The sequence below is a fragment of the Manacus candei genome, unplaced genomic scaffold (genome assembly GCF_025592945.1).
Source record: "Manacus candei isolate 608988 ecotype Guabito, Panama unplaced genomic scaffold, ASM2559294v1 h1tg000057l, whole genome shotgun sequence".
NCBI classification, from domain to species: Eukaryota; Metazoa; Chordata; class Aves; order Passeriformes; family Pipridae; genus Manacus; species Manacus candei.
The window spans coordinates 8,083,251-8,097,789 of record NW_026138105.1 but is presented as its reverse complement, the minus strand read 5'-3'; the positions used below and the strand labels follow the sequence as shown (position 1 = coordinate 8,097,789).

The window sequence follows — 14,539 nt, the reverse complement described above, 5'->3', positions numbered from 1 at the left end:
TCCTAGAGGGTGGTTTATTTTATAAATGCCTGAACTAACTAACAATGCCCAGTTATGGAGAGTACGTCACCAGCTGGATGACTGCTCACAGCTGGTATCATAATTTCTGGATCATTCCTTTGGCTTAAATTAAAGTTGCAAAGACAGCATGGGGCTTAAACTAGTTGGCTTAGGAGTAGCAGATCAACTCTAGTCAACATCTAACTTCCACATGTGAACTTCTCCCTGTGCTGAGGTATTTACAGGAGGTTCAATTTATATGCATGTAGTTTATAAAGAGCAAGAATACTGGAAATGAGATCATATTTTGTATAAACATTTATTTTATAGTTTAAGAACAAGCCATTCAAAACATCTGGAAATCACAGGAACATGAGTAATATATAATAGCAATATCTTAAATATGCATTAGTAATATAAAGTCATCTTTCACTCTGATAGAAGTTACAACTTCATTTTTCTAAAAAATATTTAAGCCATGAAATATGTTCAGGCAATACATATATACAGCATCTAATTTTTTCTTTCTTTCCTGGAGAGTCTGTGACTCCTGAGGATTCTATGATGGAAACAATGTGCTACAGCTTGAAGGCTGCATGGGTTTGGATTGTATCTGCAGAACCAGGCGAATAATTTACACACATCATGGCTCTATGTGCAGGTAAGTGACAGATCAGGGGTTTGAAGACCCTGTGCACATCCATTCCCACAGCTGCTCACCTATTCACAACAACCGATGCAGTTATAAATCATTAGGTCTGGAGTTACTTCTAGAATGTCTGTACCTATATTCTAACTAAGCTATGACCTACTTTCATTATAACCCCCTGCCCATCAGTGTGCTGTTATGCTTCTTGGTGATTTGGTAAAATGTGTTTGCGCTGTCTTAGTACGTGCGAATTGATAAATAATTGCAGTTTTGATCAGCTTACAGCTGTTTTATCCTCATCTCTAAGGCAAGCAATTCCCTTTCTATTTCATAGGGAAGGTCAGCATTAACTTGCACTTCAAAGTATTGTTTGATTTCTTCTACCTCCTTTTCCCAGAACTCTTTTGAGATACCAAACAGTTCGGTCAAGTTGACATCTTTCAAACCCTTCAAGTTCAAAGCACTGTCAGTAGGGATGTAACCTATGGCAGTTGGTTTGGCAGAGGCCTTCCCTTCAATTCTGTTGAACATCCACTCCAGCACACGGGAATTCTCTCCGAAGCCAGGCCACAGGAATTTCCCTTGGCTGTCTTTCCGGAACCAGTTGACATGAAAGATCCTTGGTAGTTTTGCAGCTGGACGCTGTGCCATGCTCAGCCAGTGGGCCAAGTACTTGCCAAAGTTGTAGCCAAAGAAAGGCCTCATGGCAAATGGATCGTGCATAATGATTTTGCCTGTTCAAAACACAAAGGGAGAACATAAGGGAATAAATAGCACATTCCTTCTAAAGCACAGAGTCAGATCATCCCAGGGTTTAATACCCACAGTCCTTTCACCACCCTCCTGCACTGAACCAGAGAGCTTTAAGAAACAATACAGGCATTATCCTTGATGTACAAAAAAGGGTACAAATTAAATTAATTTTTGTAATCAGTGGAAATTAAATTTCTCAAATCTCAGGTCAAGCAGCTTAAATGAAGATCCTCAAGAGCTGGCTTTCATCATTCGTGTATTTATGTTGAGCTCTAGCAGAAGAGAAAATTTAAGTTTATTTATCCCAGACTGTAACAAGAACTCTCTATCAAGGCTTCTGGCAACCCTGTGCCTGTATCCTGTTCTGTATGCTTGCCACCTAAAGGATTATTTTGCTTAATTTCACTTTTACAGAGAATTTGGCTTTTAATTCCAGCACAAATATTTTCTATTGTGAAAATGCACAGGCTGCAAAATTAGTTGCCAAGACTGAAATGTGAAAGAGCAAGGGGGGTAGGACAGAGCAGGCACTCCAGAGGGCACTGCTTTTAATACAGGTAGGCAGATTAAATTTTGATTTACCTTTGTGCTCAGCAGCTGCTGTTGCTTCAGATCTCATAGATGCTCCTACAAATACTCCATGCTTCCAGTTAAAGGCCTCATATACAAGAGGCACACCTGTAAAGAGCAAAATCACTTCAGTAATTAGAGGTCCAGAAACATTTTTATAACAGGTTTTGCTATCTGGGATACTGCTGAATGCACATTATTGGATAATGTATTCTATTTTTTCCTGTTTTTTTAATCAGTTCATTTCCTGCTCTCCTACAGCAAAGTTTATATCAATGTTTTCAAAACTGGCTACTGATTACTGAACACATCGGTGTTTAGTTGCTCAGTGTGCAATATCTGGGACATCAGAACCTCCAGCAGATTTTAGTGGAAATAGAATCTGGTCCTGTGGTCATGATATTAGACAGACTTAGCATTACTTCTATTTCTTTTCCAACTTCAGGTGATCTTTAACAGAACAAGTTATTTTACTTCCTTTTCTGTAAACCATCTAAAACTGGTTCATTTCTCTAACCATCTCCTATCTGAACTAGTTAAACCATAAGCAAACTGGGACCAGTATAGCAATTTGCTATGTGTGTCTATTACCCAGGTTGTGGGTCCTGACCTCTCTCCAGCTCTTTATTATTATTACCTACTTTGTGTTAACAACAAACAACTCAGACACTGAAATATCAGTGGCTGGAAGCATATGTGCCAAAGGCTAACATGGGGAAGTTGGACAAAAGCTATGTCTATGTCCAGTTGCATCTCAGCCCTTCTGTGGTCAGCACTTCAGCTTTGAAATGTGGCTGCTGCATCTCTTACCAGCAGGTCTGCGGCCCCCAAAGATGATGCCTTCGATGGGCACACCTTCAGGTGATTCCCATGCAGGGTCCATGATGGGGCACTGCTTGGCTGGAGAGCAGAACCTCGAGTTGGGATGAGCACAAGGTTCCCCTGCACAGAATACAATAAATACAAAGGTCATAATGGCAGAATTCACTTGAATTCAGCAGAGAAAGCCAAGAGAGACTGTGACGAGGGCCAGGTTACCATTATCTGGAGTCCAATCCTTGTTCTTCCACGAAGTCACTGTTACTCCAGGTGGCAATGGCTCATCAATGCCTTCCCAGTAGACACCTCCATCACTGGTTTCTGCTACATTGGTAAAGATGGTGTTCTTGAATATGGTTTTGATAGCATTGGGGTTCGTTTTGACTGAGGTTCCAGGGGCAACACCAAAAAAGCCATTTTCTGGATTGATTGCCCTCAAGTTGCCTGGAAGTTAAATGACAAAATATAAGTAAATCATACTGATTTAATCTTATCCGGAGTTTTGTAGCATGTCTTACTGCACCTAAAAGCAACCTGTACTGGGCTGTAAAACATTCCAAATTTCCATACCTTGCTCATCAAATTTCATCCAGGCAATATCATCACCCACACACTCGATTTTCCACCCCGGCAGGCTTGGGTTCATCATGGCCAAGTTAGTTTTTCCGCAGGCACTAGGGAATGCTGCAGCAAAATACTTCTTTTTACCTTCTGGATTGGTAATTCCCAGGATCTATTGAAAAATTAATGCAACTGTTAAACACGGTCTTTTTTCTTGCACTTTTCATTTTGAAAGTTGTCTCCCAGCAAGTGGTAATGATAAAATATTTAATTACACAAATTTGTTCCTGCAGAAGAAGCACCACATAATATAGTTGATAAATAACTCAAGCTGGTTTTTTTAAATCAAAGAGTCTTCTTGCTGTTAGAGTATCTGTAAGGAGTTCTTATACTTTTTAAAAAATGTTAGGCACATATATACCTCAAACATTTATCTTTATTTTGCTGATTAAAGATACACAGACCACAAATAGCTGTGTTTCTCTGCAGAGACAGATGAAAAACAGGCAATATTCTTTTGGCTGCCCAAGTGGAGTGAAGTGTGCACTTTGTGCATGGATACTTCTGCTCTTCTCAGAGTCCACAGATATTTTTTCTGAGATTGTTCTTTTATGGATTTGGAAATTCTTTTTTTTCTGTGGCATTTTACAGTAGTAGAATGTTTAAACGACAGCAGAAAGTAAAGGCAGGAAGGGTATATGGCAGAACTCATTAAGAAAATCTGATATTTGCAGGGTTTTGAGCACATAGACCATTTACAAAATGAAAGACAATTTTGAAAACTTGCATAAATCTTTTGCTATTAGATTTGTGGATGCCAAGTGATAATGTTTAGGTTCTGCTCAAGTACATGGGTCTACCCAAAAGTAGCCACTGTCAGAAGTTCCAAATCTTTCTTGGTTTATATTACAGGTACTGTTTTAAAATGTCTAGTACTTGGCCTGGCATGCAGTTTTCTATTCCTCATAAGCCTGGCATGCGATAGACTCACATCCAACGTTACAGGACTATCCAGATGAGACTAATTTCACAGCGAGATGTGATGTATTTGTGTGGAGCTAATTTAGGGCTTAAGGGCTGTTCAAACATACATGATTTAGTGGCTCTTACCAGCATGTGCTCAGCGAGCCAGCCCTCCTCTTTGGCGAGTCTGCTGGCGATCCGGAGAGCAAAGCATTTCTTCCCCAGTAAGGAGTTTCCTCCGTAGCCGCTGCCAAACGAAATGATCTCCCTGCGATCCGGGAGATGAGCAATCAGCGTTAACTCCGGGTTGCAGGGCCAGTTGTTGATTAATGGTTCTGCAGAACAGAATGTTGTACTCATGAATGCAGCAATTTCCATGCCTGATCATACTGTTGTTTCATCAGCATCGGGCCTCTGACAGCAACCCGTACCAGATGCTTCAAAGGAAATCCCTGGTAACTACCATGGGTAATAATCTCCTTTCCATGAAACTCTCAGTGAGCTTTGATTCCTTTAATTGAGTTTTGAACCTAGGAATGCTGCACAAATCAGCCTGATATTGTTTGATGGTGAGGGTCTCCTGTGTGCCGAGGACATGCAGTCAGCTCTAAAACACACCTTGGGAATTTCCAGGGCTGGCAGTTTTTAATGGCTCTTACCTTTCAGTGGTAGAGGACATCCAACTGAGTGAAGGCATTTCACGAACTCCCCATTGCCCAGGGCTTTCAAAACATCTGTTCCCATCCGTGTCATGATCCTCATGCTGGCCACCACATAGGGTGAATCTGTCAGCTCGATCCCAATCTTGGACAGAGGAGATCCAATAGGCCCCATGCTGAAGGGGATGACATACATTGTACGTCCTGGAAAATGAGGAGTAGCAAGATGTGGCAAAGAGCAAAACAAGGAACTTTTGTAATAATCTTTATTAACATGGAGGTTGTCTCTCACTCCTTTAAAAGGTGTTTGTCTTGTGAGTACTTCTGATGATGTTTCAAGGCTGTAGCTTTCTGTTTGTCTAATTGTGTAGCAAGACTTTTTATCTTAAATGCTGAAAGCAGCAGTTCAGGCAGATTGTCTAGCCAGGAGTAAAGGTGGGTGGAGGCCAAGTTCTCTGCTGGTGTAAATTGCTGAACCTGAAATTATTGCTGGGGATGGGGGGTCCCTCATTCTCATCTCACTTCCTATCTGCTGCTTAATTGCTGTGTGACTTCTTGAATAAAGTCAGCCAAATTTTCATACCTTACTTTGCCCCTCTTTAGAAGAAAAGAATACTGGAAAGAGACAGAGGACTATCCTTGCCCAGGCATTTGGGTCGATGATAAAGATGTGCATGAAACCAACAAGGTGATTATGGGGGGTATAAATCTAAATCTAAATATTCAACTAAAATCATTCTTTAAAGATTACAGTAACTAGTAATAGTTGTAAGTGTCTCTGCAATCCTAGAAATTCAGTGTTATTCATCTTTTTCTTACCCACCTTGCATGCAGCCTGGGAACCTGGTGTTGAAGGCTTTCTCAAAATCTTCCTCAGACATCCAGCGACCCAGCTGGCTGGTTCCAGTTTTAGGCATCGGAGTGGTATCTCTCTGTTCCTGAGTGATGATGACAGTTTTGCTCTCAATTCTTGCCACATCTCTTGGATCAGTGAGAGCCAACCAGCTGCAATTCACCAAAACCCAGAAAATTAGACTTTAATTGTTGATGTAACACTTTTTACCCTTCCATGGGACCAGTTTAGGACAAAAGGGTACAATGCTTTGTAAGGCTAAGCCGAAAGTAACAGAGCCAGTATAACAGCCAATCTCAAAAATCAGTCAGATGCATCCTCTCATACATATTGTTTTAAGACTTTCTGGTAGGAATAACAAATTATATGGCCTAGGAAATTCTGGTTACATGTTAATCCTCCTTTGCCTCTCATCTCAGCCTTACTCTCTGTTGCTAACTTTCAGGGAAAAGTTAATCTCATTTAATTCTCATTCTCATCAGTGTGAAGTTATTTTGTATGGGGACCACAATATGATGCCTCAGCCTCAGTGGATGCCAAGCAAAGTACTTTAAGTGTTGGTGTAAGTGCCAGTGGGATCAGAATCCTGCTTAGTGGGTTGGCGCAGTCCTTTAAGTTAGAGGCATCACAAAGGAAATACTGAGTATAAGCCTGATGATTAAAAGTGAAGGAGTTTATTAAAGGAGATTCTTTTTCCCCTCTAAAGAATATTTGCCATCTATTTACAATAGAGAGGATTGTCTTACATTTTCACCTTTGTGCATCAAAATTTTCCACGAGCATAAAAATGTTCTAGTTGGGCTGTCATAACCATCATCACTACAGCTAAGCATATAATTAACAATGAATAATTTATCTGGTGAATCTTGCCCTTTTCTCTCCCAAATAGTCTGCAAACAGATTGCCAAATTCCTGCACTTAGTTATTAAAAAGTCTTTGCAGATTTCTTCCAAGAAGATCTCTTGATCGGCATGTAATTCCTGAGTACGTACTTGTTGTTAATATTCTCCTTTCATGTTCAGTTAGTTGGGAGAAATGATGAAATATTTGAAAAAAGTATTTGCTGAATACATTAGAGTCAAAGCTCATCGGCATGATATGAATAATGCCTGTACTGAATAATATTTGAACACCCACAGACCTATTTGAATGCCGCAAAAAAGTATGTGATGAATAAACTAATTGACTGAAATAGTAGAATTCTTCAGAAGAAGATTTGCTAAATAATATTTAGCCATTGCTAATGATTAGTTACATAATTCTCATGACATTATTTCAGTTCCCTGATGTAACTAATCAATAGAGACAATGTACAGTTGATAGTCCAACTGAATAATATGCTTTATGTTAATTTTTTGGAGGAAAAAATTTGCTTTTCCTGATTATTTCACCAATGTAAGCTGCAGTGCCAAAATGTTCATGGAAGGCAAATACTGAAGAGTTATAAGGAATTTTTAAAGTAAACAGGATGGGAAATGCATTTTACAATTCTGAGATGATACTTAGTTTAGGCTACTTACCAGTTCTCATACTTGCTCAGCTTCTTGATCATGCCTTGTTCTACCATGATGTCCAGAATTTTTTTGTTTTCTTCCTCTGAGCCATCGCAGATATGGATGTTCTCAGGCTGGCACAGCTTGGCATTAGTTTCAATGAAATCCCTTGCTTCTGGAGACAGGCTCTCCAAATCCCCCTGGACAACCTTGGGCATGACGTTCATCTCAGCTTTCAGCTGTGGGGGCATTATTGAAGCTGTAGTGGATCTTGTTGACACCTTTGAAATACTGATCACAATCTAAAATCAAATATATTGGGTGTGTTAGCACATGCTCTAACCAATGTCACAAAACCTTCAAAACCAGGTTTAACACAAAGGTAGAATTTGTAATGGACTTGATTGTGCTTTAAAATCAAGGTAGGGAATCTGACTAATTGGGAATTTCAAGGTGCAAAAAATAGAGACCATTCTACTTACTGTCTGTGCAGGGTGCAGTTGGATGTCAGAGAGGATTTGCTGTCCCTTTCAGTTGAGCCGTGTTGCTTGCCTTGGAGGGCTCTTGCAACCGCTGCTTTCCAAAGGCGCATCCTCCTTCCTTAAATATTATTTGTGGTAGTGTCCATCCCACTAGTTGAGGTGAGGGAGGCTTGTCCTTTACATCACCACTGGATGTGTCTTGGGACAGTGCCACTGACATTGTCATCATGCAGAGTTGTCAACAAAGCAGCCCTGACGAGGTAATCATTTAACAGACCTGATTAATGAATGCTGGAAGCGGAGGTTCTTAGCCCCTGGGTTTGCTGTTTTGAAGCAGTTACAAAATTTAGCAGTTTAACCAAACTTTGACCCAGTTGGACTTTCAAATCAAAAACGTTATAACTGCTCGGCGTGTGGGAAAGGTTGGGTACAAAGAGTTTCTGGAACCAGGAACACAAAGGTCACGCACGGAGGCAAAGTGCAGTTGGCACATTTTGCAGGCAGATGCTCACTAGTTGGCTGTGAAGTGGAGGCTCATCCAAGGAGTGTTTACTCACCTTGGCAACATTGCCTGATCCATGTATAAAGTTCAACAGTGTACACTGACAGGCCTGAATAGCCACTACATACACAAGGCCCAGAGGTCTTGTTTTTGTCCATGAAATTCTAAAAAAAAAATCCCAATATAAATCTAAATGTTGGGTTTCCTTCAGTGTGAGAGAGGAAGTTTTTGCTTATGCCTTGCTTTAGGCTCTTGCAAACTAAACAACTATTTCCTATTGCAGTGACTGCCTCAATAATTAACCTCCTCTTTCAAATATTATGTTTTATTTTACTGGGAGTTCTGTGGGGGCGAGGTCATAAAATATTAACCCATCCTTGAATTAGTACTCGAAGAAAAGGCATAAAACTGCTCAGAAACGGGGCTGCACACTGTGTTCTATGTGTGCAATGCACTGTATGCACGTGTACATACACAGACATGAGTCCACATCTGCATCAGTTCTGGCAGTATAGGATACCAACAGCCACTACTACTCTTATAATTCTTAGGGTTAGTGTGGCCTGAGACACTCTGAGCTCTTACCTCTCTTTCTGCCTGCCTGTCTTCAGCTTCCCCTATCCCATTTTAGACCATCGTGCCCACAAAGAAAGGCTGATCTTCCTGTCATTTTTTTTTATATTGATGGGTCTTTCACCATGAAAGCAAAATATTGTCAGCAGTGGTTCGCAGAACAGGAAATCTGGGAACCCCAGTTAGGTTTCTGGGAGTTCTTTAAAGCAACAAAACTGATGTGAGTATCCTACATACAGGGTGTTCACAATGCTGCTCAGGGCTGTGAGTCAGTGAGATGTTTCCAGCAAGGCTCTCGCTGAGGCAGCCAGCAGTGACTTGCCAGCCCTGAAATGCCAGGCTGGGATCACGACTGTAGCTCAGCCTCCTGCCCTGCAAACCTAAAATACTGCCGAGCTGAACCTCCCCCTGCAGGAACGCCCCTCCTGGAACTGCATCATCTATCTCTCTTGCAAAGCCTTTCATTATGTTTTGTAAACAAGGGAAGAAAACAGTGAGGTAAGAGGGGCTGTCCTTGATGCACTGCAAGGCCAAACATTCCAAAAGGAAAACAAAAATCCGGTGAGATAAGAGGTGCTAAAGACTTTTCCAGATAGGGCTCTGCTCTAAGCAGAGGTAAAACCCAAAAAGAATTTAATAATAACAGTGCTGGTGTTTGTCTTCAGAGTCCATATATGTGTTGCTGATCAGAAATATTTCAGCCAAATATTTTCCTTTTAAAACATATCGTTAAGTACTTAATTAAAAATAAAATGGGGTATAATCTTCAGTAGTACTAAGCAGAGCCCTTTTTCAGTGAAGTACACAATTACTGAGTGCTTCCTGCTGGCCAGGTAAGTCAGTGTACATAGAAATAACAACTGAGAGTAAGCCAGCGATGCTCAGTGGTCAGGAAGACAGTGGATCAGAAAATGATCATATTGCAGCACAAGTCAAGTCAGAATAAAAGCTTAAATACAACAGTGCAATATAGCAGGATCAGTCCTAGCGTCTCTGGTTCTGAGAGCAGGAAAAAATCCCCAAACCCAGAGCATTAATTTCTGCCAATTAAATTACAGTCAGGCAGGTGTTGTGCAAATTTTCTCACACTGCAATCCTAACCTCCCACAATCTTGCTATACAAACTGTGGGCTTCTCTTGAGGAGACACTAAATATGCCAAATTGGTGGCACCGTGTTATGAACATATGTCCATTAAAAATCACATTAAGGATTCCAAATGTTTTTCATTTGTGATGGGAGCAGGGCTCGAGTGCAGATGTCCACTGGGAATTCTAGACACTTCAGCATCAAATTGCTTGTATTTAGGTAACACCTCCCATCAGAGGATCTCAAAGCACATCACAAACACACAGTAAGCCTCAGCCCCTATATAAAACACACACAGTATTTGGTGCAATGAAATAACTGGAGCATATGCAAATCAGGGCCAAGATTTTTTTTCAAGAGTCTTCTCATTTAGAGATTCAGCTTTTAGACAGCCAACAGAAGGCATTAAAGGTTTTAACAGGAGATAGTGAATTTTCATAACACACAGTGTCTCCCACAAAAAAACCCAAACCTAGAAGTAGCACCTCCAATGGCTCAGTTACAGTGGCCTTGAGGTGTTCACCCAGTACCAGTGTGTCTGCTGCCTGGATTCAGTTTCTGGAAGATCTCACTAGTAAAAAACATGGGAGGTGGTCTGGGGCAATGTAAGGCCTTTAAAAACAATGTCTAGAATGTAAAGTTTATTTTCCATTTAAATGAGAAATCTTTTTTAGTAGTAACTGCATTATAATGCTCATCTAATAGCTGATACAATTTCTTCAGATTTAACTTTTTTTGGCACTTTTTCTCTGTGCTTCTTGACACTTGAATGTGATGCTCATCAGGTGCCTTCTTGGAAGCTGTCAAATCATTTAAATGCATGTGAATCTGACATTTCAAGATGATAGTGTTCAACAAGTGCCTTGAAAGGAGGGTTTTTAGGATGTTTGCTTTGATGGACACTATTCAGGCTGTTCAAAATAGAGGTTTTGAGCACTTAGATTTATAGACTTACTGGAAGTCAATGCAATAAATGTAAAAGTTCTTAGATGCTCAGAAAAAGCATCATTAGAAAGCTTAACTCATCACTACAAACCACGGTGCAACAAAGCACTCTCAATGAGCTCTGAAAGTTGTTAATGGCATATAATAATACTCAGAAATTCTACTCCCTTCCCATTGCTAATTATCCTACATACTATCACCTCCAAAGAGTTTGTCACTCAGGTATTTTGTTATAAAACTGTAGCTTTTTTTTAAAGATTCTCTGAGCTGCTCTACCAAGGGCAGAGCGTTGCCTCTGGATTGTTATTTCCTGCCATGAGCACACTGCAATTGCTGCTGGACTGGGTGCCACAGAGCCCAGATCCAAGGGCAGCCCTTGCAAGCAAACAGCTCACAGAGACCAGGGCAGGGACTGTTCTCTCAGCTTCCAGATGAAAATGTGAACGGTGCAAATTGCCTGCACTTGCAAAAGAGCCTGTGACCGAGCCAAGGGTTTATCCCAGGCCCCGCGCAGCCCTGTGTGATATTTCTGCCTCACAGCCCCTTTCCTTACAGGCAGTTCTTTGGCACTGCCCCATCTGCAGGAGGTCTGGGGGCTCTGGCCACACGTGCTGCACACTCCTCTCCTCGTGTGCTGTGTGAACCCTGAGCCTGAGCCTTGGGGGCAGGCACAACAGGCAGCAGCAAACCAGGAGCACAGCACTTTCCTTCTTACCTCCTCCTTTCCAACACCCAATGATACAGTATTTGTCTGGGGCACACTGTAAGATATAATAATGTTTGTGGCTCACTACATAAGGTGATGTAGCTTTTTTGCCTGTGTTCAAAGTTAAGTGCCTTGTTCTGATAGCAGAGGAATGGAAAACCAGAAAAGAATACCCAGATTTATCCTGATTAGACTGCTGCCTGTCCAGCATTTTCAGCTTGACCACAGTCATGCTAATATTTCTCAAACAAATGGAAGTAAATTTTGGCAGCCAGGAACATGCATTGGTGCATGTTTAAGGTCTCTGAAGAAAGTCACCAACCTTTGATGCTTAGTTTAGTATCAGCTCAAGTGCTCAATCCTGAGCTGTATTTTAGAGAAAGTCCTGGTAGTGCCACAGTACATGACAATGTTGACATTATACCGTGGGCACACTGGTTTCTTGCTTGTTATTCTTCTTTTTTGGCAGATAAAATAGTTGTTGTTGTTGTTGTTGTTATTATTATCACTTTATTTTTAAGCTCACTTTTACAGACTCTGAGACACTGTTATAGTCACCAGTGGAGGTGGGGTCTCTTTTCCATTTTCTCCTGTAAGAAAAAAAACTGGAGTCTTGGCTAGAGAGGTACCTTGACACTTCCAAACATTGCCAGTAAGGAATACTGTCCTTTCTTTCATAAAACCCCTATCAGTGTGAATATGTGAATAATGAGCTCTGTAGCCACTGGCACCTGACCAGTGGCCAGCTATGTATAATCCTGTCAGCCTGGGAGCTCTTCTCATCTACTGCAGAAGGTCTAACAGTCACACAGAGAATTTGGGCCTACCAAGACTTTGACTGACTTTACAGTAGCCGGAACATAATTATGATTTTTGCACAGTTCCTGCAATTTTTTGGCTGGATGAACAGCAGAACCACAGCTAGGAGAGAAAGGGACAAACCATGCTGAACACCGTGGAAAACAGTCAGCATAAGGTTTGTGTTTCCCTTCACCTGTGCAGCATCTGCTCTGCTCAGTCACACAAAGCCCAGATGGCTCCGAGGTTCAGTTTGCAAATAAAAACGGTGACCCTTGCTGGGGTGAAATCTGTTTACCACAGAGTTGTGTGTTTGCAGCTGTCAGGGGCTCCCTGCTTCCTACCTGGGGAAGGGGAAACCAACAAATCCTTGCACCCAGGTTCAAGCACCTCTTCTTCAAGAGCTTCTGTCTTCCTGTGGATAACTAGGGTTCTGCTAACTCTGCCCTTACAGAGACTTCACCTCCTCAGGCCTAAGGAGCACCTTTTATAATCTAAGTTTGTTTATTTTTTTCTAAGATAAGACAACCTCTTGCTCCTTCCTCCTGTATGCTGTTCATTATTCTCTGTGATCCTTTGCTTGCTAGAAGGACTCTGTTGGCAGTTGTCATTTCAAGGCTACCCAACTCTACCTGTGCAATGTGCTTTTTCTCCTTTCTTTAAATGCTTCCATTTTCCTTTGTTCTCTCTCAATGTTTTTGTCCCTTGTTACATGCAGATTGTCCCTCTGGTCACAGTTCTATATGTCCTTCATGAACTGACTTCCTTAAAGAAGGATGGCTTTAACCAGTAAGCGTTGGTGCAGACTCTAAGGTTTAGGTTCTGTTTCTTCCTCTGCCATGGATTTCCTGTTTGACTTTAGACATATAACTTTACATCCCTAAGCCTTTATCATCTCTATGGAAGGGGGCTGGGAGGTGATAATGCTGATTTCTCCCTGTTCTTATGCATTCTCCTAGTTTGGTTGGTAGTTCCTGGTTAGAGGAGTTTAAAACCTAATTAGACATGATCATTATCTCTTCTTATTTTTATGTCTGTGCCACAGATAGTCCCTGCTGGGTCCTCTCTAGGTTACTGTAATACAAATAGTATGTTCTTATTTGAAATTAAAGACATATACTGTAACCTGTTTTCTCCTTTAACAGGAACACAAAAGCAGCAACTCAGGCTGAACTGTGTTTTCTGTTTCAAGTGACATTTTTCTATACCTTATTCCCCAAGAAAATATCTTTGATTAATATTTCAAGCATCATATAACACTGGAAGCCAAACAGGATAGGAAAGCTGATTGTGCAGAAATGAAAGCCAAACTACATCAAAAGGTCAGAGGGCAAATGTGCCTATGTCAAGACCTACATACCTTTTGGTTCTTGAACCTGGCAGCTGGAGGAAAATCAACATTGCAAAAAAACTAATAATCCCTGCATCAGAGCCTGTGTTTACTGGAAAACTCTTATGTAAGTGTTAACAGGTCAGGTGCATTCCTACACACTGTACACTTATGCACAGTGTATTCCTGTTCTAATAGGAATAAGGCAACACTGGTGGACAATGTGATTTTTTTCGAAAGCACTTTTACTTGGTCACTGTAAATGGGTCCTATGAGACAAGTGCCACAATTATGAGTATTGCTACAAACAACATTCAGCAAAGAAATCAAGGGTTCAGCTGGACCCTGGAGATCACACTTTTTTCTTATGCTTTTAAGAAGACAGAATTCTGACTGCTGTACGTGTGTCTGTTGACTGACCAGCTGTAACTGTCTCCAAATTTACTGACTCAGAATGATACATAAGCATATGAGTACTGTTTATGTAAAGGGCAGCTTCTTATACATAAGCTTAAACTAGTATGTACAAATTAATAGCAACCAACTTGCATTTTTCAAATAAAATTTTAAAAAACACCCACTTGTTAACCTTGTAGAGTTCAGGTATTTGCTCTGAAACGGCACTAAGGCCTTGATATTTTGGGTGAAGCACGAATGGGCTCTGACGAGGAGATCTTAAACAAAAGAAGGCTATGAATGACAGATCAAGAGACTTTGTTTGTAGAGGCAGCTCTGAACAGAACAATAACCATGATTCACAAAACTGTCACTTAGCTATTCTTGTTTGCTTTCTAG

General features: G+C 41.0%; 1 protein-coding gene across 1 annotated transcript; it reads right to left on the bottom strand.

Moving 5' to 3' along the window:
* Positions 1–300: 300 nt before the first annotated feature.
* PCK1 (phosphoenolpyruvate carboxykinase 1) lies at positions 301–7,970 on the bottom strand. Its single transcript, XM_051803433.1, has 10 exons — positions 7,803–7,970; positions 7,348–7,622; positions 5,798–5,979; positions 4,975–5,178; positions 4,463–4,650; positions 3,362–3,524; positions 3,011–3,235; positions 2,783–2,914; positions 1,985–2,080; positions 301–1,383 (listed from the first exon to the last, which is right to left on the bottom strand). Exons 2-10 carry the CDS (start codon positions 7,569–7,571, stop codon positions 929–931), a joined length of 1,869 nt encoding a protein of 622 aa, XP_051659393.1. The 5' UTR covers positions 7,572–7,622; positions 7,803–7,970; the 3' UTR covers positions 301–928.
* Positions 7,971–14,539: the final 6,569 nt, after the last annotated feature.

What these genes read in the sequence shown, in the direction of transcription:
- PCK1 (XM_051803433.1), bottom strand. Translation starts at nt 7,571, where the DNA reads ATGCCCCCACAGCTGAAAGCTGAGATGAACGTCATGCCCAAGGTTGTC. An exon ending in GTTCCCAGGCTGCATGCAAG is followed by an intron (nt 5,179 to 5,797) that starts GTGGGTAAGAAA and finishes CTCATTTTCCAG; the next exon opens with GACGTACAATGTATGTCATC. An exon ending in ATGTCCTCTACCACTGAAAG is followed by an intron (nt 4,651 to 4,974) that starts GTAAGAGCCATT and finishes TCTGTTCTGCAG; the next exon opens with AACCATTAATCAACAACTGG.